At 41.8% G+C, this 23,933-nt stretch overlaps 1 protein-coding gene across 2 annotated transcripts; it reads right to left on the reverse strand.

Moving 5' to 3' along the window:
* Positions 1 to 8,733: 8,733 nt before the first annotated feature.
* dolpp1 (dolichyldiphosphatase 1) lies at positions 8,734 to 23,046 on the reverse strand. 2 transcript variants are annotated; one of them, XM_029648420.2, is made up of 8 exons: positions 22,935 to 23,041; positions 19,358 to 19,458; positions 17,188 to 17,272; positions 12,365 to 12,464; positions 12,154 to 12,252; positions 11,886 to 12,014; positions 11,595 to 11,684; positions 8,734 to 11,475 (listed from the first exon to the last, which is right to left on the reverse strand). In XM_029648420.2, the coding sequence occupies exons 1-8, from the start codon at positions 23,008 to 23,010 to the stop codon at positions 11,439 to 11,441; spliced, it is 717 nt and encodes a 238-aa protein (XP_029504280.1). In that variant the 5' UTR covers positions 23,011 to 23,041; the 3' UTR covers positions 8,734 to 11,438. The 2 variants fall into 2 exon arrangements, with proteins under 2 accessions (XP_029504280.1, XP_029504287.1); XM_029648427.2 differs by lacking the exon at positions 8,734 to 11,475 and having other exon boundaries at positions 11,654 to 11,740; positions 22,935 to 23,046.
* Between the last annotated feature and the right edge of the window lie 887 nt (positions 23,047 to 23,933).

The raw sequence follows: 23,933 nt of genomic DNA on the forward strand, positions 1-23,933 counted from the left end.
AGGGTTGCCAGGTCCAACTAAAATTTCTAGCCCGATGACATGTGAAAACCCACTCACAAGGCCTTTTTGCAGCAAGAGGGGAGTTGCCACATTTATCCAATAAACCCTTTTCCTATTACGTTTTCGAGCGAAATAAGAAGGAATATCGACTTTATTTTTAACAACGTAGGCTAAGAAGCAAAATTAGGGTTTTCCATCAAAATAATAATGAAAGCTAATTTAAGGATATGTTGCAAGAGAAAAGACAAGACGCCCTTATTAAACTCTAAAGATAATTTTCCATCAATGGATGTCAGTCAACTTGCTTTGACTGCTATGATTAGGCAACAATGCCCGAGGTGTGGTATAGGGCCAATATACCATGGCTAAGGGCTGTTCTTAGGACATATACCACAGGCCATATACCACAAAGAACAGCCCTTAGCCATGGTATATTGGCCATATACCAGAAACCCCTGAGGATCCTTATTGCTATTATAAACTGGTTACCAACATAATTAGAACAGTAAAAAGTAAGTTGTCATTCCCGTGGTACGCCTCTGATATACCATGACTTTCAACCAATCAGCATTCAGGGCTCAAAACACCCAGTTAATAATTGTAAATCCATCCTGTTTGCGCATGTGCATAACTATCGATAAATCCGACAGGAGAGTTTGAGCAAAGAAAGTTAGACAGGATCTTGAAATCTCTGTGCAAGAAGCACTTGGATGAACTTAAACAAACTAATGTTAGACTATATTTTGGCAATTGTGCCATTATTATGTGCCAGAGGTTAAGACTACAAACCGTTATAAATGGCCTATATGTGAGATTTACTTATTTTATTAGGCATAGGCTACTGACTAAAATCTGGGTTTATAATTGCAATTACATTTTGCCATGGTTTGCTGAGCTAGATGCAGGTAGGCTATAGCCCCTGATAGGCCAACATCTAATTTCAGGAAAAAGTCCACAATGAAACTGACATTACATGTGGAGAATGATACATTTGCGATAGAGCTGTGACCAAGATCACAATTGACAGCTTCCAATTGAATTAACTAAACATGGCCATTAATAATGGCAAAATCACACAAGGCTACAACAACAAACAGAATTATAGGCTGTTAATTACATCTGTTTGTCAGCTCTAGGTAGACTACATAAGTGGCACAAAATGATTTGCAATGACTCCAGTGATATCATCATTTCAATATATATGTATTGTATCAAATGGTAGGTTACGGTAGCCTGCAATGGCTTATAAAGTAATAGCCTACTTGATGGCCAGTATATGCAAATGTAACCTATGATTATCCACTTTCAATGTGGACTTTTGACCATAACACCAGCACACAAGGAAGTAACTTCCATTCCAAATGTCCACTCACGCAGTGCTCCAGACCCTAGAACTGTGCACGAGTAAAACCCTTCACTAGATAGTGTTAAGTCTACATTATAATGAATTCTACTTTAAACCACCTCTGAAAGAAACGTCTAAAGTAGTTTTCCAATGCTTTGTTCCCGTTCTCTCAGTTCTAGTGCTCCAATATGTTTAATGGAAACAGGGTGTCTCCATAATGACCAATCTAAATAGCCTACCTACAACTTGTAAAAAGTTGTCACGGCGAGCATTGTCTCAGCTGCAGTCTCAGCTACACACATACATCTTGCTGCTGTGATTGCACACTGTGGTATTTCACCCAATAGATATGGGAGTTTATCAAAATTGGATTTGTTTTCTAATTCTTTGTTGGTCTGTGTAATCTAATATGGTCATACATTTGGCAGGAGGTTAGGAAGTGCAGCTCAGTTTCCACCTCTTTTTGTGGGCAGTGTGCACATAGCCTGTCTTCTCTTGAGAGCCAGGTCTGTCTACAACGACCTTTCTCAATAGCAAGGCTATGCTCACTGAGTCTGTACATAGTCAAAGCTTTCCTTAATTTTGGGTCAGTCACAGTGGTCAGGTATTCTGCCATTGTGTACTCTCTGTTTAGGGCCAAATAGCATTCTAGTTTGCTCTGTTTTTTTGTTAATTATTTCCAATGTGTCAAGTAATTCTCTTTTTGTTTTCTCATGATTTGGTTGGGTCTAATTTTGTTGCTGTCTTGGGAATCTGTGGGGTCTGTTTGTGAACAGAGCCCCAGGACCAGCTTGCTTAGGGGACTCTTCTCCAGGTTCATCACTCTGTTGGTAATTGCTTTGTTATGGAAGATTTGGGAATCGCTTCCTTTTAGATGGTTGTAGAATTTAACGGTTCTTTTCTGGATTAAGATCATTAGGTTCTTTTCTGGATTTTGATCATTTTGATCATTACTTTTACTTTGTAATTTAACTAGGCAAGTCAGTTAAGAACAAATTCTTATTTTACAAGGATGGCCTACCCCGGTCAAATCCTCTCCTAACACGGACGACGCTGGGGCAATAGCGCACCGCCATATTTGACTCCCGGTCACAGCCGGGCGTGATACAGCCTAGGATTGAACCAGGGTCTGTGGTGACGCCTCTAGAATTTAGATGCAGTGCCTGAGACCGCTGCGCCAATCAGGAGCCCCAAGTGTATATAACTATTACGTATACTTTTGATACTTATACAGTTGAAGTCGGAAGTTTACATAAACCTTAGCCAAATACATTTAAACTCAGTTTCACAATTCCTGACATTTAATCCTAGTAAAAAAATCCATGTTTTAGGTCACTTAGGATCACCACTTTATTTTAAGAATATGAAATGTCAGAATAATAGTAGAGAGAATGATTTCTTTCTTTCATCACATTCCCAGTGGGTCAGAAGTTAACATACACTCAATTAGTATTTGGTAGCATTGCCTTTATATTGTTTAACTTGGGTCAATCATTTCGGGTAGCCTTCCACAAGCTTCCCACAATGAATCAGGTTTGTAGGCCTTCTAGCTCGCACACGCCTTTTCAGTTCTGCCCACAAATTTTCTATGGGATTGAGGTCAGGGCTTTGTGATGGCCACTCTAATACCTTGACTTTGTTTTCCTTAAGCCATTTTGCCACAACTTTGGAAGTATGCTTGGGGTCATTATCTATTTGGAAGACCCATTTGCGACCAAGCTTTAACTTCCTGACTGATGTCTTGAGATGTTGCTTCAATATATCCACATAATTGTCCTCCTCATGATGCCATCTATTTTGTGAAGTGCCCCAGTCCCTCCTGCAGCAAAGCACCCCCACAAGATGATGCTGCCACCCCCTGGGATGGTGTTCTTTGTCTTGCAAGAATCCCCCTTTTTCCTCCAAACATAACGATGGTTATTATGGCCAAACAGTTCTATTTTTGTTTCATCAGACCAGAGGACATTTCTCAAAAAAGTACAATCTTTGTCCACACTTTTATTTATTTATTACACCTTTATTTAACCAGGTAGGCAAGTTGAGAACAAGTTCTCATTTACAACTGCGACCTGGCCGAGATAAAGCAAAGCAGTTGGATACATACAACAACACAGATGTGCAGTTGCAAACCGTAGTCAGGCTTTTTTATGGTGGTTTTGGAGCAGTGGCTTCTTCCTTGCTGAGCGGCCTTTCAGGTTATGTCGATATAGGACTTGTTTTACTGTGGATATACTTTTGTACCTGTTTCCTCCAGCATCTTCACAAGGTCCTTTGCTGTTGTTCTGGGATTGATTTGCACTTTTCGCACCAAAGCACGTTCATCTCTAGGAGACAGAACGTGTCTCCTTCCTGAGCGGTATGACGGTTGCGTGGTGCCATGGTGTTTATACTTGCGTACTACTGTTTGTACAGATGAACGTGGTACCTTCAGGCGTTTGGAAATTGCTCCCAAGGATGAACCAGACTTGTGGAAGTCTACAATTGTTTTTCTGAGGTCTTGGCTGATTTCTTTTGATTTTCCCATGATGCCAAGCAAAGAGGTACTGAGTTTGAAGGTAGGCCTTGAAATACATCCACAGGTACACCTCAAACTGACTCAAATTATGTCAATTAGCCTATCAGAAGCTTCTAAACCCATGACATCATATTCTGGAATCTTCCAAGCTGTTTAAAGGCACAGTCAACTTAGTGTATGTAAACTTCTGACCCACTGGAATTGTGATACCGTGAATTATAAGTGAGATAATCTGTCTGTAAACAATTGTTGTAAAAATTACTTGTGTCATGCACAAAGTAGATGTCCTAACCGACTTGCCAAAACTATAGTTTGTTAACAAGACATTTGTGGAGTGGTTGAGAAATGGGTTTTAATGACTCCAACCTAAGTGTATGTAAAATTCTGACTTCAACTTTATATTTAAAACCAAATACTTTGACTTTTACTCAAGTATTTTACTGGGTGACTTTCACGTTTACTTGAGTAATTTTCTATTATGGTATCTTTACTTTTACTCAAGTATGACAATTGGGTACTTTTCCACCACAGTCCCAGAGTCTCTTCCCTGTTTTACACCTGGTCGTTTGGTGGATGGGACTACCAACTCTCTGTAACCTAAAGGTCAACCAATGGGTCTGTCTCCTCTATCTCCAATCCAAAGTTAAATCTAGAATTGGCTTCCTATTTCGCAACAAAGCATCCTTCACTCATGCTGCCAAACATACCCTTGTAAAACTGACCATCCTACCAATCCTTGACTTCAGCGATGTCATTTACAAAATAGTCTCCAATACCCTACTCAACAAATTGGATGCAGTCTAACACAGTGCCATCTGTTTTGTCACCAAAGCCCCATATACTACCCACCATTGCGACCTGTACGCTCTCGTTGGCTGGCCCTCGCATCATACTCGTCACCAAACCCACTGTCTCCATGTCATCTACAAGACCCTGCTAGGTAAAGTCCCCCCTTATCTCAGCTCGCTGGTCACCACAGCATCACCCACCTGTAGCACACGCTCCAGCAGGTATATCTCTCTGGTCACCCCAAAAACCAATTCTTTCTTTGGCCGCCTCTCCTTCCAGTTCTCTGCTGCCAATGACTGGAACGAACTACAAAAATCTCTGAAACTGGAAACACTTAATTCAATTCAAGGGCTTTATTGGCATGGGAAACATGTGTTAACATTGCCAAAGCAAGTGAGGTAGACAACATACAAAGTGAATATAGAAGTGAAAAACAACAAAAATTAACAGTAAACATTACACATACAGAAGTTTCAAAACAGTAAAGACATTACAAATATTATTATATTTATACAATGTACAAATAGTTAAAGGACACAAGATAAAATGAATAAGCATAAATATGGGTTGTATTTACAATGGTGTTTGTTCTTCACTGGTTGCCCTTTTCTCGTGGCAACAGGTCACAAATATTGCTGCTGTGATGGCACACTGTGGAATTTCACCCAAAAGATATGGGAGTTTTTCAAAATTGGATTTGTTTTCGAATTCTTTGTGGATCTGTGTAATCTGGGGGAAATATGTCTCTCTAATATGGTCATACATTGGGCAGGAGGTTAGGAAGTGCAGCTCAGTTTCCACCTCTTTCCACCACTTATCTCCCTCACTAGCTTTAAGCACCAGCTGTCAGAGCAACTTACAGATTACTGCACCTGGACATAGCCCATCTATAATTTAGCCCAAACAACACTTTCCCTACTGTATTTATTTTATTTTACTTATTTTGCTCCTTTGCACCCCATTATTTGTATTTCTACTTCGCACATTCTTCCATTGCAAAACTACCATTCCAGTGTTTTACTTGCTATATTGTATTTACTTTGCCACCATGGCCTTTTTTTGCCTTTACCTCCCTTATCTCACCTCATTTACTCACATTGTGTATAGACTTGTTTCTACTGTATTATTGACTGTATGTTTGTTTTACTCCATGTGTAACTCTGTGTTGTTGTATGTGTCGAACTGCTTTGCTTTATCTTGGCCAGGTCGCAATTGTAAATGAGAACTTGTTCTCAACTTGCCTACCTGGTTAAATAAAGGTTAAATAAAGGTTAAATAAATAAATACCATGTTTCTTGTAGGATGACAATGTCTGTATTTCCAATTTATTTGATGAAGTCTAGGTTCCTGCTTTTTAGGCCAAAGGCAGATGACCTCAGACCTTGTATATTCCAGGATGAGATAGTAAAAGCTTTTGTGTTCCATGGTGTCTAGTGTTGTTTTCCTGTGGTTTAGGCCCGGATCATCACAGTAGGTGTGAGCAGAGCATGTTGAGCATCTGATACAAACCTCCTAGGTTGGGGGGGAGGGGGGGTGCACACATTAGTGGGGGTTGGGCCTGTTGCTCTGCTCATGGCCTGGGCATATGTGTGGCTGTCATGTTGAGGTCCTTGCTGCAGGACCGGGGGCATGGGGTGGCAGAAGGGGCATAGGTCTGATCTAGGGTGTTGCCAGGGTTTGTTTGGGGTGGTCTCAGCTGGTTGGGGTGTGGCTGGTGAAGCTGTGGTCTGGGTATAGGTCCTCTTGGCGTGGGTTCTCTCGGTGGAGGTCCTTCGGGAGGGGGTCTCGCTGGTCTGGGCGGGGTGTCTGTTGCTCCTGTGTGAGGTTCCGGGTGTTGCGGTTGAGGGTGATGTCCTTAAGGGTCCTGGAAAAAGTTGGGATTGCTGCCTTGTAGAGGTGGACCTGGTTGTAAAGACTGTTCAAGTCCAGGGTGTAATGGTGGGCCAGGTAGACATTAGGTTTTGAGGCACAGTCCCGAGAAATGCTTGCGTTCACCCGCTGTGTGGTGGCAAGGTGAATGTCTTCTCGTGGTAGGATAACCACTTGTGTGTTGGGGAAAGTGGAAGAAGCTTTTTTAATCACTCCCTTGAGTGCTGTGGCCACCCGTTCCTGCTGGGCCCTCAGGTCATTTGTGCCTTTGTGAACTATAAATGTGGCTGGGGGACCCTAGTCTGTCCTCGGACTTCTCCAAGGCATGCCTAGTGTTTGGGCACCAGAGTTTAGCCACTTTGTGTTTGGGAAAAAGTTTAATCTCTTGAATGTATTTGCTATTTGAATCAATGAGGAGCACATTTTCTGGCTTTTGTGTGTCCTTAGTGGATGTGTGGGGGTTGTCAAGAGAGCAATGAGGGGAGCTGACAGGGGGGCAGTTAGGAGGGGGTGGGGTCTGTTGGGTTGGTGGGTCCTGTGTCGTCTGTCCCATTGTGGTGTTGGCGTTCTGGTTCCGGGTCTGAGGTGGGCTGCTGTGCTGGCTTCTCTGGGGGAGTGTCCTGCTCGCTGTCACTCCTCAGCTTTCTCACACCCTCCTTCACTGCTGTTATCTTTCCCATGTGTTCCTCTTCCTCCACCTTCAGTGCTGTTATCTGTCCCATGTGTTCCTCTTCCTCCACCTTCAGTGCTGTTATCTATGCAATGTCTTCCTCTAGTTTCCTGTATAAGTCATTGCAATTTTTTGGGGGGGGAGTTTATCTACATGTATCTCCAACTATAATTACATTTTTTGCCAAAAGGAGCCAATGAGCTCTCACTCACTCAGTAACAGCCTGGTCATTGCCTGATAGTCAACAGAAGGTCACAGTGAAATATATATATTTTTTTTTTGAAAGAAAAATGTCATAGCGGCAGTGGTACATTTTCGAAAGTAGCCCAAAAACCTGCCTCCCGCAACCAATACATATTCACCCATGACATTGTTTTCAAAGTAGCCCAATTTGCAAGAAAACCAGAAACATTGCAACACTGAAGCCCTCTATAGATGGGTTAGTGGACGTCGTCATGAAAACAATGTGCACGCTTCCATGGGGCAGAAGTCAAGAAGTTGTTATGATTCTGGATGGCCAAATTGCTTGGAAGAATATCCCTTAAGAAAAAAGATTGCAGTCAAGAGTATTACTGCAGTACACAAAAAAATACTATGTCCAAAATTACACCTTAAAAAAAAAAGTATTACTGCAGTACTTTTGCAGGGTAATTGCAGTTACAATGCAGTCTACCTAAAGTTCAATTGCAGTACACTGCAGTTATTCTGCATCCAAAATACCAGGCAACTGCAGTTACTGCACTTTTATTGCAGTTTCAAAACTGCAATCTTTTTTTGTAAGGGAAGAAAGTGCCATGTGTGGGGTATCGTAAGTGGCCCATTTCAGGTTGTTCTTGATACCATGTCTTGTTTTGAGGTGTTTTGACTGATTTCATGTCAATAGGGTAAATATTTCTAGCTCGCAAACCAACAACTGTAACGACGTATTGGACACAAGTGGTCAATATGCAAATGTAGGTTTTAAATAAACATTTGAGATGAAATATAGCTTACATGTCAATAATGTAATGCGATCCTGTCTGTTTAGACCCATAGTTGTGCATGCATTGGTTTTGTTGCTAAACAACCAAGCAGTCTTTATAAACCACAGCCCTCTGCAAACACACCTTCTCTGATGTTGGTTTCAAGGCAGTACTTATTTAAATTAGGTAAGAATATCATGTTACCATTGGTGTATGGAACGGAGAGTTAGGATGACATCACGCTGTCCCCTTAATAATCCTGCCTCCTGAATCCAAGTGTTTGACATGGGGGAGGGAACCATAAACTATGATCAAACATTGTCAATGTGAAAGTAACAGTAATTTTTCATACTTGTTATCATACAGTAATTTGATCTGGTTTCATCCAAATATCATGATTGACACTTCATGACCTTAAAAATATGTCCAACATTTTTGTTCAATAGTCCCAAAATATCTATCTAAATATCTATAAAATACATAATGATGCTTATCTGGACCTCTGTCCATTTCCATACCATGGACCACTTTTTGTTGACTATTCACTGAAGAATTGGAGGGAAAAGAAGCCTACAATTGTACATAAACACGAAATGTCTTTATTCAGCCTGATATGGGTTACACTAGATGAAAAAAAAATGATAATCTAAGAGAACTACTTCCCTTTATGGAGTTAATGACATTTCCAAATCAGCTTTTGACCCTCACCAGACCGCTTCAAACATCAGTTGTTGCATTTACGAGAGGAACACAGCGTAATCAAATGCTACAATTGACCTGAGGTTTCCTTTGAAAAACAAACAAAAAAACACATTTTTCCCTCAGCAGTCATCTCGTTTGTTTTTCCACCAAAAGATATGGAATGTTTTGGAAAGGTAGGTGAAAAGAATGTTTGGAAAGACAAGTGGCAATCCACCATTTCATGTTCTCTCGAACTGCAACAAAAATGGAAAAAAAAGAAACAAATCCTAGGTTTCTGCTCCTGGGGTGTCAGACATGCAGGGAGAAAGGGGTTGAGAAAACAATCCTTTGCTCACTGTGTGAGTAAGAGGTGCAGAAAAACACTTCCCCTTGTGTTGTGGCGCTTATTTCTCTGCTTCTCGATCATCTCCAACAAACAGAAATCCAGAATTCGTTGCTGTACAGCAGGTAAACTAGCCCCAGCTTGTACAGTATGTGAGCGCTTAAACGCCTGTAAGTCAATTTTAGAAACGAATACATAGGGTTGGCAGTCATACAGAGACAGGAAAGAGGTATCTTTCTCCTCCACCTTTTTCTTACATTTTCAGAGTTCAAATGTGTTTATATTACGTTTTACACAAGTTTTTATTTTTTTATTCTCTTTTTCGTAATACAAGAGCCCAAAAAAAATGTTTGCTTGTTTCCCCCTAGAATTATGCAATATAAAAAATAACTAATTTCATGCTGTTTTAACATCAGCCAATATTTGTACTTGACAGAGCCCTCTTTCTTGGCTTTTCTGAAAATCTTTTTCTTACAGTACATGGTTACCATCTGCGCATGTGCTTTTACAGTTAAAATATAAACTCAGCAAAAAAAGAAACGTCCCTTTTCAGGACCCTGTCTTTCAAAGATAATTTGTAAAAATCCAAATAACTTCACAGATCTTCATTGTAAAGGGTTTAAACATTGTTTCCCACAAACAATTAATGAACATGCACCTGTGGAGTGGTCGTTAAGACACTAACAGCTTACAGACGGTAGGCAATTAAGGTCACAGTTATGAAAACCTAGCACACTAAAGAGGCCTTTCTACTGACTCTACTATCTAAAAACACCAAAAGAAAGATGCCCAGGGTCCCTGCTCATCTGCATAAACATGCCTTAGGCATGCTGCAAGGAGACATGAGGACTGCAGATGTGGCCAGTGCAATAAATTGCAATGTCCGTACCGTGAGACACCTAAGACAGCGCTACAGGGAGACAGGACAGACAGCTAATCGTCCTCGCAGTGGCAGACCACGTGTAACACCTGCACAGGATCGGTACATCCGAACATCACACCTGCGGGACAAGTACAGGATGGCAACAACTGCCCGAGTTACACCAGGAACGCACAATCCCTCCATCAGTGCCCAGACTGTCCTCAATAGGCTGAGAGAGGCTGGACTGAGGGCTTGTAGGCCTGTTATAAGGCAGGTCCTCACCAGACATCACCGGCAACAACATCGCCTATGGGCACAAACCCACCGTCGCTGGACCAGATAATACTGGCAAAAAGTGCTCTTCGCTGACGAGTCATGGTTTTGTCTGCCAGGGGTGATGGTCAGATTCTCGTTTATCGTTGAAGGAATGAGCGTTACACCGAGGCCTGTACTCTGGAGTGGGACTGATTTGGAGGTGGAGGGTCCGTCATGGTCTGGGGCGGTGTGTCACAGCATCATCGGACTGCACGCAATTGCAGGCAATCTTAACGCTGTGCGTTACAGGGAAGACATCCTCCTCCCTCATATGGTACCCTTCCTGTGGGCTCATCCTGACATGACCCTCAAGCATGACAATGCCACCAGCCATACTGCTCGCTCTGTGTGTGATTTCCTGCAAGACAGGAATGTCAGTGTTCTGCCATGGCCAGTGAAGAGCCCGGATCTCAATCCCATTGAGCACGTCTGGGACCTGTTGGATCAGATTGAAGGGTGAGGGCTAGGACCGTTCTCCCCCAGAAATGTCCAGGAATATGCAGGTGCCTTGGTGGAAGAGTGGGGTAACATCTCACAGCAAGAACTGGCAAATCTGGTGCAGTCCATGAGGAGGAGATGCACTGCAGTACTTAATGCAGCTGGTGGCCACACCAGATACTGACTGTTACTTTTGATTTTGACACATTCCATTTGTTAGTCACATGACATTGGAACTTGTTCAGTTTATCTCTCAGTTGTTGAATCTCGTTATGTTCATACAAATATTTACACATGTTAAGTTTTCTGAAAATAAACGCAGTTGACAGTGAGAGGATGTTTCTTTTTTTTGCTGAGTTTATATTAATTTATCATTAAATAGTATACCTCTTGCACAGTCTTGCATGCATTGGGGGAGCATTTCGGCAAGCTATACAAGGAGAGGCATATGGACGGACTTGCTAAGGCTGTGGAATCCGGGCCGAGTCCAGACACTCTTTTGGTCCACCTGTAAATCGATGGCCTTTATACCATTTCAACCAGGTCAGTCCAGAAGATAATTGATTCTCCAGTGTGTTTTTTAATGAGTGAGTGAGTGAGAGTGTGTGTGCATGTTCCTTTACTCAATTTCTCCAAGGAACTGCTGAGATCACTGAAGCTTTGTTCCAAGCTTCCGTTGTCTGTTTCTGGAGGATAAGCAGACATTCAAATCATTACTACACATGTAAACATGGTTAAAAACATCAACTCTATTTGGAGTCACACAGATTCCCACCTAATGTGGTTATTAAAATATGTCCCTTACCTCGCCTCTGACCTGGTCACTGTGTACTCAAACCAAAGGATGTTGGGGATCAGACTCGTGTCCCGCACCAGAAAGAACTCTGATATCGGCCTGTCAGCAGTTAAGGATGGCGAGAGAGGTGGGACAAAATAAAAAATGGAGACACACTGAGAAAGGGAAAAGTACACAACAGATAATCAAGATGAACACATCAGTAGCTACAGTATACGCTGCCCAAATCTGTACCAGGCTCTGATGGTTCACTTCTTGCTAAGCCTGTGTGCCCCCCTGAGAGGTGTCCCTGTTCTTTACCATGCTGCTATCTTGGGGAAGAGCGGTGTAAGCACCTCCTGTGTGAAGAAGAACCAGACTACTCCTATGGTGCTACCGGCCACTCCCCCATAGAAGACCTGACTCCAAGTGTGGTACAACAGGTACACCCTGCGAAAAGGTACATTGAGCATTTTTTAAATACAAATTGTGCAATTGTGCTAAATGGTTAAGAGTTGGGACCAAATTGACAAATGTGTCATGGTCTAAAAATACATTAAAATCTAGATAAATTAGACTTGTCCCTCACCTGCTGTATGACACTGATAAGGCCACGCCCAACAAGGTGATGGACAGTATGTGTCTCCACAGCAGCTCCACACACCGAGCGTTGTTCGTTTGATGCATTCTAGACACAGGGGGCAAAGTGCGTCAGCCGACATCAAATGTTATGTATGGTTACAATGCATCATTTCTTCCCCTTTTAAATAAATGTAGTCTGCGAGAGAATGGTAACTCACCGTAAATAAAGGAAAAGAAAGAAGTAAACAACAAAAAACCAGATGAACTGGGAATGACTGGAGGGCATCCCATACTCTGTTGTCAGGGTTGTGTGAGCTCCTGGGAAAAGATACAGAAGAACAGGGTTTAACCACACGCTATGACAATCACAAATAGAACAGAGTTAAACCACATGCTATGACATTAATTACTAATATTTATGGGCATTTTTGTCCATCAAAAGCTCAAATTAGTCAAACTCGTGACAGTTAATGTCAGAGATGCTTCCGTTAGAAATGCCTTCAACAAGCTGCCACCCATAGTATTGTTGTTTTGTGTATATATTATCACTATCATATGAAGTGTTTTGCTAGTTTGGGATTATATAATTGATGTGAAGATTATAAATTGGTGTACAATTCGGTCTATGACTGAAAGAAACTAATAAAACCTACTACGTTAAATCGACTGACAACTGAGAATGCTCCCCGTTCTCTGCACTGTGACCCATACAAAAGCGATTGGCTCATTTGTTTTTGACTAATACAAAATCTGTGTCTGGCTGCATCCTGGAAGCATGAACTTAGTAATGCTGTGTACCATTTCTGCATTCTGTCTTGCCTACAATATGAACTTATGTTACCATTGTTGGGTTCTGAGAATATGAAATATACTTCATGTGTATTTGTGATGAGTGTAGGGGAGCGATTACATGTGGCAGGCGTGAATGGTAAGGGGAGAGAGCCATGGATTAGTGATGGGGGGGGGGGCGTATCACTAGTGTCCTGCCTAGCAGTAAAGAATGATGTTTGTACAGATGGGTAGAAGGAGACTCAGCTTATGAGGAATGGTTAAATATCAGTGTTTGTGTAAAAATGTTTTTTTGTCTAATGCAGCTGTCTTGACCCTCTGGGAAGAATAAACTTCTTTAAGCTTTCAGTGTCCGTTGAGTGTTTTACTCTGAGAATTAACACAATACACCTACTGTATATTTATTTGATGCACAGACAGACCCTGTTTTGGCCTTATTTGTATGTGTACAGACATATCCAAGGTGGCGTAGCAGTGCAGACGTGGTTTCTTGTCCTCTCGTTTACTTTTTGTATTTTTCATCTCTTTTTCCATTTTTAAATTAAATATACCTTCCGGGAACCCGCCTCACTCAATGTGACACGGATCCACTATTTTTTTTAGACCCTATAGCCAAAACTTTTATCAGAAGGTAGCCAGCTAATTAACTAAGTTACTATCAATTTAGTCATTGTTAGCCACTGCTAGCGGCCTTTACCCTCTGCTCAGGCACCAGACGTTTTTTTTAGCCTGGATAATACCTGCCAGCCTCGGGACTGTTTTTCTCCACTACGACGCCAGATTCCTGCCGTAAACCCTGGACCATTGATCATCACAGCTAGCTAGCTGCCACTGAGTGACCCAGCCCCGAAGCTAGCCCAGAGCCAGGCACATCTCCCGGCTAGCAAACTAAATTCCCACAACCACAATACCTTTTTCGTCATCTGGCCCAGTCCCTTCGTCGTCACGGAGATAGCTTGCAAAGTTCTTTCATACTTTCCAGGTCTATGCCCAAACAGTTCGAGCTTCAAATTTGTAAAATTAATCTCTCCAGAAATAAGTCTCTCACTGTTGCCGCCTGTTTTAGACCCCCCTCAGCTCCCAGCTGTGGCCTGTACACCATATGTGAATTGATGGCCCCCCATCCATCTTCAGAGTTCGTTCTGTTAGGTGACCTAAACTGGGATATGATAAACACCCTAGCAGTCCTACAATCTAAGCTAGATGCCCTCAATCTCACACAAATTATCAAGGAAACCACCAGCTACAACCTTAAATCTGTAAACATGGGCACCCTCATTTAAAAAAAAACAACCTTTATTTAACTAGGCAAGTCAGTTAAGAACAAATTATTATTTTCAATGATGGCCTAGGAACAGTGGGTTAACTGCCTGTTCAGGGGCAGAACGACAGATTTGTACCTTGTCAGCTCGGGGATTTGAACTTGCAACCTTTCGGTTACTAGACCAACACTAACCACTAGGCTACCCTGCCGCCTCATAGATATTATCGTGACCAACTTGCCCTCCAAATACACCTCTGCTGTTTTCAATAAGGATCTCAGTGATCACTGCCTCATTGCCTGCATCCGCTATGGGTCCGGGGTCAAAAGACCACCCCTCATCACTGTCAAACGCTCCCTAAAACACTTTTGCCAGCAGGCCTTTCTAATCGATCTGGCCCAGGTATCATGGAAGGATATTGACCTCATCCCGTTAGTCGAGTATGCCTGGTCGTTCTTTAAAAGTAATTTCCTCACCATCTTAAATAAGCATGCTCCTTTCAAAAAATGTAGAACTTGGTTCACACCAGACCTGACTGCCCTTGACCAGCACAAAAACATCCTGTGGCGGTCTGCAATAGCATTGAATAGTCCCCGCGATATGCAACTGTTCAGGGAAGTCAGGAACCAATACACACAGTCAGTCAGGAAAGCAAAGGCTAGCTTTTTCAAACATAAATTTGCATCCTGTAGCTCGAACTCCAAAAAGTTTTGGGACACTGTAAAGTCCATGGAGAACAAGAGCACCTCCTCGCAGCTGCCCACTACACTGAGGCTAGGCAACACGGTCACCACCGATAAATCCATGATAATCGAACATTTCAATAAGCATTTCTCTACGGCTGGCCACGCTTTCCTCCTGGCTACCCCAACCCCGGCCAACAGCTCCACACCCCTCGCAGCTACTTACCCAAGCCTCCCCAGCTTCTCCTTCACCCAAATCCAGATCGCAGATGTTCTGGCAGAGCTGCAAAACCTGGACCCGTACAAATCAGCTGGGCTAGACCAATCCTGGACCCTCTCTTTCTAAAAATTATCTGCCGCCATTGTTGCAACCCCTATTACCAGTTTGTTCAACCTCTCATTTCGTCCGAGATCCCTAAAGATTGGAAAGCTGCCGCGGTCATCCCCCTCTTCAAAGGGGGTGACACTCTAGACCCAAACTGTTACAGACCTATATCCATCCTGCCCTGCCTTTCTAAAGTCTTTGAAAGCCAAGTTAATAAACAGATCACTGACCATTGAGAATCTCACCGTACCTTCTCCGCTGTGCTATCCGGTTTCCGAGCTGGTCACGGGTGCACCTCAGCCACGCACAAGGTACTAAACTATATCATAACCGCCATCGATAAAAGACAGTACTGTGCAGCCGTCTTCATCGACCTGGCCAAGGCTTTCGACTCTGTCAATCACCGTATTCTTATCGGCAGACTCAATAGCCTTGGTTTCTCAAATGACTGCCTTGCCTGGTTCACCAACAACTTCGCAGATCGAGTTCAGTGTGTAAAATTGGAGGGTCTGTTGTCCGGACCTCTGGCAGTCTCTATGGGGGTACCACAGAGTTCAATTCTCGGGCTGACTCTTTTCTCTGTATATATCAACGATGTCGCTCTTGCTGCGGGTGATTCCCTGATCCACCTCTATGCAGACGACACCATTCTTTATACATCTGGCCCTTCTTTGGACACTGTGTTAACTAACCTCCAAACAAGCTTCAATGACATACAACACTCCTTCCGTGGCCTCCAACTGCTCTTAAACGCTAGCAAAACCAAATGCATGCTTTTCAACCGTTCGCTGCCAGCACCCGCACGCCCGACTAGCATCACTACTCTGAACGGTTCTGACCTAGAATAAGTGGACAACTACTAATACCTAGGTGTCTGGCTAGACTGTAAACTCTCCTTCCAGACTCATATCAAACATCTCCAATCCAAAATCAAATCTAGAATCGGCTTTCTATTTCGCAAACAAAGCCTCCTTCACTCACGCCGCCAAACTTACCCTAGTAAAACTGACTATCCTACCGATCCTAGACTTCGGCGATGTCATCTACAAAATAGCTTCCAATACTCTACTCAGCAAATTGGATGCAGTCTATCACAGTGCCATCCGTTTTGTTACCAAAGCGCCTTATACCACCCACCACTGCGACCTGTATGCTCTAGTTGGCTGGCCCTTGCTACATATTAGTCTCCGGTCCCACTGACTCCAGGTCATTTTACAAGTCTATGCTGGGTAAAGCTCCGCCTTATCTCAGCTCACTGGGCACGATAACAACACTCACCCATAGCACACACTCAAGCAGGTATATCTCACTGGTCAAAGCCAACACCTCATTTGATCGCCTTTCCTTCCAGTTCTCTCTTGCCAGTGACTGGAACGAATTGCAAAAATCGCTGAAGCTGGAGACTTACATTTCCCTCACTAACATTAAACATCAGCTATCTGAGCAGCTAACCGATCGCTGCAGCTGTACATAATCCATCTGTAAATAGCCCACCCAAGCTACCTACCTCATCCCCATATTGTTTTTATTTACTTTGCTGCTCTTTTGCACACCAGTATCACTACTTACACACCAGCATCTGATCATCATCAGCTCATCTATCACTCCAGTGTTAATCTGCTAAATTGTAATTACTTTGCTACTATGGCCTATTTATTGCCATACCTCATCATGCCATTTGGACACACTGTATATAGACTTTCTTTTTTTTCTCTATTGTGTTTACTGTATGCTTGTTTATTTCATGTAACTCTGTGTTGTTTCTGTCGCACTGCTTTGCTTTATCTTGGCCCAGTCGCAGTTGTAAATGAGAACTTGCTCTCAACTAGCTTACCTGGTTAAATAAAGGTGAAATAGAAAAATAAAAATATATATATTTTGGAAAGTTCAGACGCCTCGACTTAAAAAAAATATTTTAAAAAGTCAAGGCACGTTCCGAATGTACTGGGTCACTACAGTAAGTGAATTGTCGCTTTCCTCACCTTCACATGGGCGGGGCTCCCGTAGAATATGCTTCAGCAGCCAATTCACACCTTCGTTCAGGACGAGCCCACCGAAGGAGGAGATCTAGGGATGAGGATTGGGAAAAGGATTATGCGTGATCATATGCCTTATTCATACACATGGTGGACTACAGCTTTTAAATATTTTCTTACAGAAATGTAGCTTGCAACATTAGCCTAAACTTTACTATTAATGGGCAATATCTATATCGATATGACCTTGCACAAGCATTTCTTTATGTACAGTGCCTTGCAAAAGTATTCACCCCCCTTTCCGTTCTTCCTATTTTGTTGCATTACAACCTGAAATTAAAATGGATTTTTACTTGGATTTCATGCAATTGACACACACAAAATAGCCCAAGTGGGTGAAGTGAAATGAAAAAAATAACTTGTTTAATTTTTTAAAACAGAAACAGAATACTGGTGCATGCATATTCACCCCCTTTGTTATGAAGCCTCTAAATAAGTTCTGGTGCAACCAATTACCTTCAGAAGTCAGATAATTAGTTATTTTACCTTTATTTAGCTAGGCAAGTCAAGTCATAATTAGTTATTTTACCTTTATTTAACTAGGCAAGTCAGTTAAGAACAAATTCTTAATTTCAATGGCGGCCTTGGAACACTGCCTTGTTCAGGAACACTGCCTTGTTCAGGGGCAGAATGACAGAGTTGTACCTTGTCAGCTCGGGGATTTGAACTTGCAACCCAACGCTCTAACCACTAGGCTACCCTGCCGCCCCAAGTTAAAGTCCACCTGTGTGCATTCTAAGTGTCACATGATCTGTCACATGATCTCAGTATATATACACACACCTGTTCTGAAAGGCCCCAGAGTCTGCAACACCACTAAGCAATGGACACCACCTAGCAAGCAGCACTATGAAGACCAAAGAACTCTCCAAACAGGTCAAGGACAATGTTTTGGAGAAATACAGGATTGGGTTATAAAAAAATATCAGAAACTTTGAACATTCCACAGAGCACGATGAAATCCATTATTAAAAAATGGAAAGAATATGGCACCACAACAAACCTGCCAAGAGAGGGCCGCCCACCAAAACTCACAGACCAGGCAAGGAGGGCATGAATCAGAGGCAACAAAGAGACCAAATGTAACCTAGAGGGAGCTGCAAAGCGCCACAGCGGAGATCGGAGGATCTGTCCATAGGACCACTTTAAGCTGTACACTCCACAGAGCTGGGCTTTACAGAAAAAAAATAAGCAAACACATTTGGTGTTCGCCAAAAGGAATGTGGGAGACTCCCCAAACATATGGAAGAATGTACTCTGGTCAGATGAGACTAAAATTGAGCTTTTTGGCCATCAAGGAAAATGCTATGTCTGGCGCAAACCCAACACCTCTCATCACCCCGAGAACATCATGTTTTTCCATCGTCAGGGACTGGGAAACTGGTCAGAATTGAAGGAATGATGGATGGCGCTAAATACAGGGAAATTCCTGAAGGAAACCTGTTTCAGTCTTCCAGAGATTTGAGACTGGGACGGAGGTTCACCTTCCAGCAGGACAATGACCCTAAGCATACTGCTAAAGCAACACTCGAGTGATTTAAGGGGAAACATTTAAATGTCTTGGAATGGCCTAGTCAAAGCACAGACCTCAATCCAATTGAGAATCTGTGGTATGACTTAAAGATTGCTGTACACCAGTGGAACCCATCCAACTTAAAGGAGCTGGAGCAGTTTTGCCTTGAAGAATGGACAAAAATCCCAGTGGCTAGATGTGCCAAGCTTATAGAGACATACCCCAAGAGACTTGCAGCTGTAATAGCTGCAAAAGGTGGCTCTCCAAAGTATTGACTTTGGGGGGGTTGATTAGTTATGCACGCTCAAGTTCATTTTTTGGTCTTATTTCTTGTTTGTTTCACAATAAAAAACATTTTGCATCTTCAAAGTGGTAAGCATGTTGTGTAAATCAAATGATACAAACCCCCCAAAAATCTATTATAATTCCAAGTTGAGGCAAAAAAATAGGAAAAATGCCAAGGGGGATGAATACTTTCGCAAGCCACTGTATGGCTTAGCGTGTGTCATGTGTCAGTGTGACACGTGTCCTGTCCTCATTTAGTGATCCAGCAGGGAGTTGGGTAACGCCGTATGGGGCAAGGATCTGGGTTACATTACTTACCGTGTGCAGTTCACGCTTGAACACTATGAGGGTGACAAAGCCTACGAGGATCGCTATGGGCAGCAGGCTGGTGTAGGCCAACACTTGTCCAGTCAGATCACCTTTGAGAACAACCAACAAGAAATTCTTAAACACAATCCCCTTGCAGGAAAATGTGAACATTCAGGGGAACATCCAGCAGGGCAGTGCCTTCAGGAAAGTATTCAGATTTCTTGACTTATTCCGAATTGTGTTACGTTACAGCCTTAATCTACACACAATACCCCAGACATTTTTGCTAGTTTATAAAAATAACACTTAAATATCACATTTGCAGAAATATTCAGACCCTTTACTAGTATTTTGTTGAAGCACCATTAGCAGCAATTACAGCCTTGACTCTTCTTGGATATGATGCTACAAACTTGGCACATAGAAGCAAGCGTTGCGGGTACTATTTAATGACACTGCCAGTTGAGGCCTTGTGAGGCGTCTGTTTCTCAAACAAGACATTAATGTATTTATCTCTTTCTATTCTGGTTAGAGACAGTTTGCACTGTTCTGTGAAGGGAGTAGTACACAGCGTTGTACGAGATCTTCAGTTTCTTGGCAATTTCTCGCATGGAATAGCCTTCATTTCTCAGAACAAGAATAGACTGACGAGTTTCAGAAGAAAGTTAATTGTTTCTGGCCATTTTGAGCCTGTAATCGAACCCACAAATGCTGATGCTCCAGACACTCAACCAGTCTAAAGAAGGACAGTTTTATTGTACTTTAAATCAAAACAAGTTTTCAGCTGTGCTAACATAATTGCTAAAGGGTTTTCTAATGATCAATTAGCCTTTTAAAATGATCAACTTGGATTAGCTAACACAAAGTGCTATTGGAACACAGGAAAATAAAAACAAAAAAATAAAGCAATTTCCAGCTACAATAGTTATTTACAACATTAACAATGTTTACACTGTATTTCTAATAAATTCGATGTTATTTTACAATGGACAAAAACAACTTGATTTTCTTTCAAAAACAAGGACATTTCTAAGTGGCCCCAAACGTTTTGAATGGCAGTGTATATGGATCAATTATAAAGCCACGTACATTTAACAGTTAGGCTACTGATTATAGACCTCATTACTTTGGACTTTGCGCTCTCAATTTTATTAGACAATTAGGGTAAGCCCTATTTGCACGTGACTAGTATTACTAGAGGATGTTGGTTATGTAATTATTACCCCAGAATGTCCTATTCCAGAGGGTGATTCGGACTGGATTCGTTTTTTCCAAACTTTTTCTACAAATAAATGGACCATTATGACCGATGCCTAGAGTTTTATTTTTTTTCATAGGCGGGAATAAGTCCAGGCGATAACAGGGCTACACTTATAACTAGAGCTTGGTTCCCACGTCGCCATAATATTTGAATTGAGCAAGTATGATCATAATCATTAGGATTTTTTAGCAATCCGTAGTCGACATACTAAATGGCCACCAGCCTTCAGATGTGAGCTAAACAGTGCACTTGAGATGTGTTTTAAGGCTATATGCGCAAGTGAATGTATAATTTCTGAACGTTTAGGCCAGTTGTACGCTGCTTGGGAATCTATTAACAGCAAGGCTTATATTAAATAGGCACAATATTTTTTACTAATGCATTTGTCAATATATAAAAAACATTTTAACAAAATAATTCACTGTGAAAGTTGATACATGTAGGCCCTTCATATAGGCTATGCGTAGCACTTCATTAAATGTATCGAATCAGTTATTGTTTTCTTGCTCAAACCATGATTAACACCTGTCAAACTCAGACATTTCTCTCAAAACACATGGATGTCGATTCGCAAGCGTGTAGAGTTATCAGAGGACCTTGGAGTTCACCAAAAAATAGGTTATTCTGGCTGAAATTGTTACTCTGCACAAATTACTGACATGGCAGATTCGGACGGGACTCAAATTACAAATGTGTTTTGTGCTTGTGCACATAATTACATTCATTACCCGACCAACCCCAGTAAAACGAATCCCTTCCGAATAGGGTTTAAGGCAATGGCTGTTTAATTGCCTCTGCTGCTCTCAATATGCAGGTTAATTTTGCTATTATGCACATAGCAACATAGTGAAAGGCGCCAATTCTACTGCGCACCCTAGATTGTTTCAGTACAGAGGACAGCGACCATATCCAACACAGGAGAAAACGCATTTGTTATCAAAAAATAATAATATGATGTATTAGTGATGCACCATTATCTTGACATAATATAACCATATACAATCAGTATCACATGTCTTCGAGTGATTGACTGTGCCATCCGCAATGGATTAGTCTGAGACATGTGCGAATCAGACAGGTAGGTGTTTTGTGCATCATTGAAAAAAATAAAATCCGACTGCTCAACTAAAGAAATCTCAGTCAACCAACAGCCTTTCGACCAAACAATCGGCGAGTCGACTAAATGGTGTATGTTTTTGGGCAACCTGACCAAATTCACATAGAAATATGTTAGATCTGTCATTCTCATAGAAAGCAAGTCTAATATGCAGTAGATATGTTCTATTTGAGCCATTTCTATGCTTCCTGTTTTGTACACCAACTTCAAAGGACTGAAAATACAATATATTCATTAATCATTAATGGAAAATATACTTCACAGCGGTTTAGATGGAACAATGATTCAATGTCCTTGCTTGTTTTGTCACAAACGGAAATTAGGCAAACTAACATTTTTGCAACCAGGAAATGGTGGAGCGATTTCTGCATAGCACATCTTTACGGTTGGTGGAAAATTCTGTGCTACACTAAACAGTACCAAACCTGTAACTCTCCAGTAATGGATACCAAAAATACATGGTAAACTCAGTTTCAGGTGTTACAATCTGTAGTTATCACATTGATACTAACTTCTGCATGATGCTAACTAATTTGGGTTAATATTCAAACACCATAAAGGTAGTTTAGCTAAATTGTATGATGATACTTTTTTTTTTACATCTTCACGTTCCATTAAAATGGGTGATGGTTGGTGTACTGGGTAGTTGGCAAGTTATCTAAACCAGCTAACGTCAAGATGTTCGTACAATGTATTACACATGATCAATTTGCGTGATAAATGTAACACGATCCACAAATGTTTTGTCAGTGTTTGAGGCATGGAAGGCATAACGTTAGCTGGCCAACTACACTCAGTGTATTTCAACTAGCTAACTTTGCTAGCTACCTTACGGTCTCACAGTCAAAACGAGTTGGCTATACGGAGCCAGTAGTCAAGTGGCAAACAAAGATATATTCTAACGAATACATTTCATTATGGGCATGGGTTGTACATGACCATTTTTAAATGCAACACGTCAAAGTAGCAATGAAAGCTCGAGCTAGTTAGCTTGGCATTATGGTCAACTGCGCATGCGGAACTATCACACAATTTGGCAGTTCATGTTCGGAGCTGTGTATACGCTTTTTCCAGGTCTCACTATTTGGCAGTTCCCGTCGGTCGTGCCCAGTCAGTTGCAAATCATCCCAAGATCTCTTGCAGATTACCAAATCGTCAAGCATCTATCATACGAATGTAAGCGAATATTAACGCTTAAATACACTTACCAGCAGGGAACTCTATGTGGGTTAGCGATATCGACCGCCATCGAAGTGGTACCGAGCACTGTTCTTCAGACGCCATTTTTCCCGGACACCGGTGACGAATCAAAATGTAATACGTAAATCCGTCAAACCAATAGGAAACACGGTTCCTTCCATGAAAATCACCATTCACAAGAGTAGATCCCCATGAAAAATAATGTATGCCTAATCGGAATGCGTTTTTCCCCAGAAAGGAGCATTATTACAGAAATAAATACTCCTCCGTTTCATCAGCTGTCCAGGTGACTGGTCCCAGTTGATCCAACAGGTGAAGAAGCCAGATGTGTAGGTCCTGGGCTGGCGCGCTTCAGACTTGGTCTGCGGTTGAGACCAGTTGGACATACTGCATAATTATCTAAAATGACATTGGAGGCAGTTTATGGTAGAGAAATTAACATTAAATTATCTGGCAACAGCTCTGTTGGCCATTCTTGCAGTCAGCATGCCAATTGCAGACTCCCTCAACTTGAGACATCTGCACATTTTAGAGTGGCCTTTTATTGTCCCCAACCCAATGTGCACCTGTGTAATGATCATGCTGTTTAATCAGCTTATTGTCAGGTGGATGGATTATCTTGGCAAAGGAGAAATGCTTGCTAACAAGCATGTAAACAAATGTGTGCACAACATAAGAGATATACCTTTTGTGCATGCATATGTAAAATGTCAGATTTTTTTTCAGCTCATGAAACATGGGACCAATACTTTACACGTTGCATTTATATTTTTGTTAAGTATATTTAGCTACTGTCCACATCACCAACAAACTAGAATGGTCCAAACACACCAAGACAGTCGTGAAGAGGGCACGACAAAGCCTAGTCATTTACATTTACATTTAAGTCATTTAGCAGACGCTCTTATCCAGAGCGACTTACAAATTGGTGCATTCACCTTATGACATCCAGTGGAGCAGCCACTTTACAATAGTGCATCTAAATCTTTTAAGGGGGAGGGGGGTGA

The sequence above is a fragment of the Oncorhynchus nerka genome, linkage group LG4, assembly GCF_034236695.1.
Source record: "Oncorhynchus nerka isolate Pitt River linkage group LG4, Oner_Uvic_2.0, whole genome shotgun sequence".
NCBI classification, from domain to species: Eukaryota; Metazoa; Chordata; class Actinopteri; order Salmoniformes; family Salmonidae; genus Oncorhynchus; species Oncorhynchus nerka.

Bases quoted from the DNA above. Each gene is read 5' to 3' on its own strand.
- dolpp1 (XM_029648420.2), bottom strand. From the start codon at position 23,010: ATGGCGTCTGAAGAACAGTGCTCGGTACCACTTCGATGGCGGTCGATA. The intron at 17,273-19,357 runs GTAAGTAATGTA...CCTCATCCCTAG, and splicing joins TCAAGCGTGAACTGCACACG to ATCTCCTCCTTCGGTGGGCT. The intron at 12,253-12,364 runs GTGAGTTACCAT...CCCTGTGTCTAG, and splicing joins TTTCTTTTCCTTTATTTACG to AATGCATCAAACGAACAACG.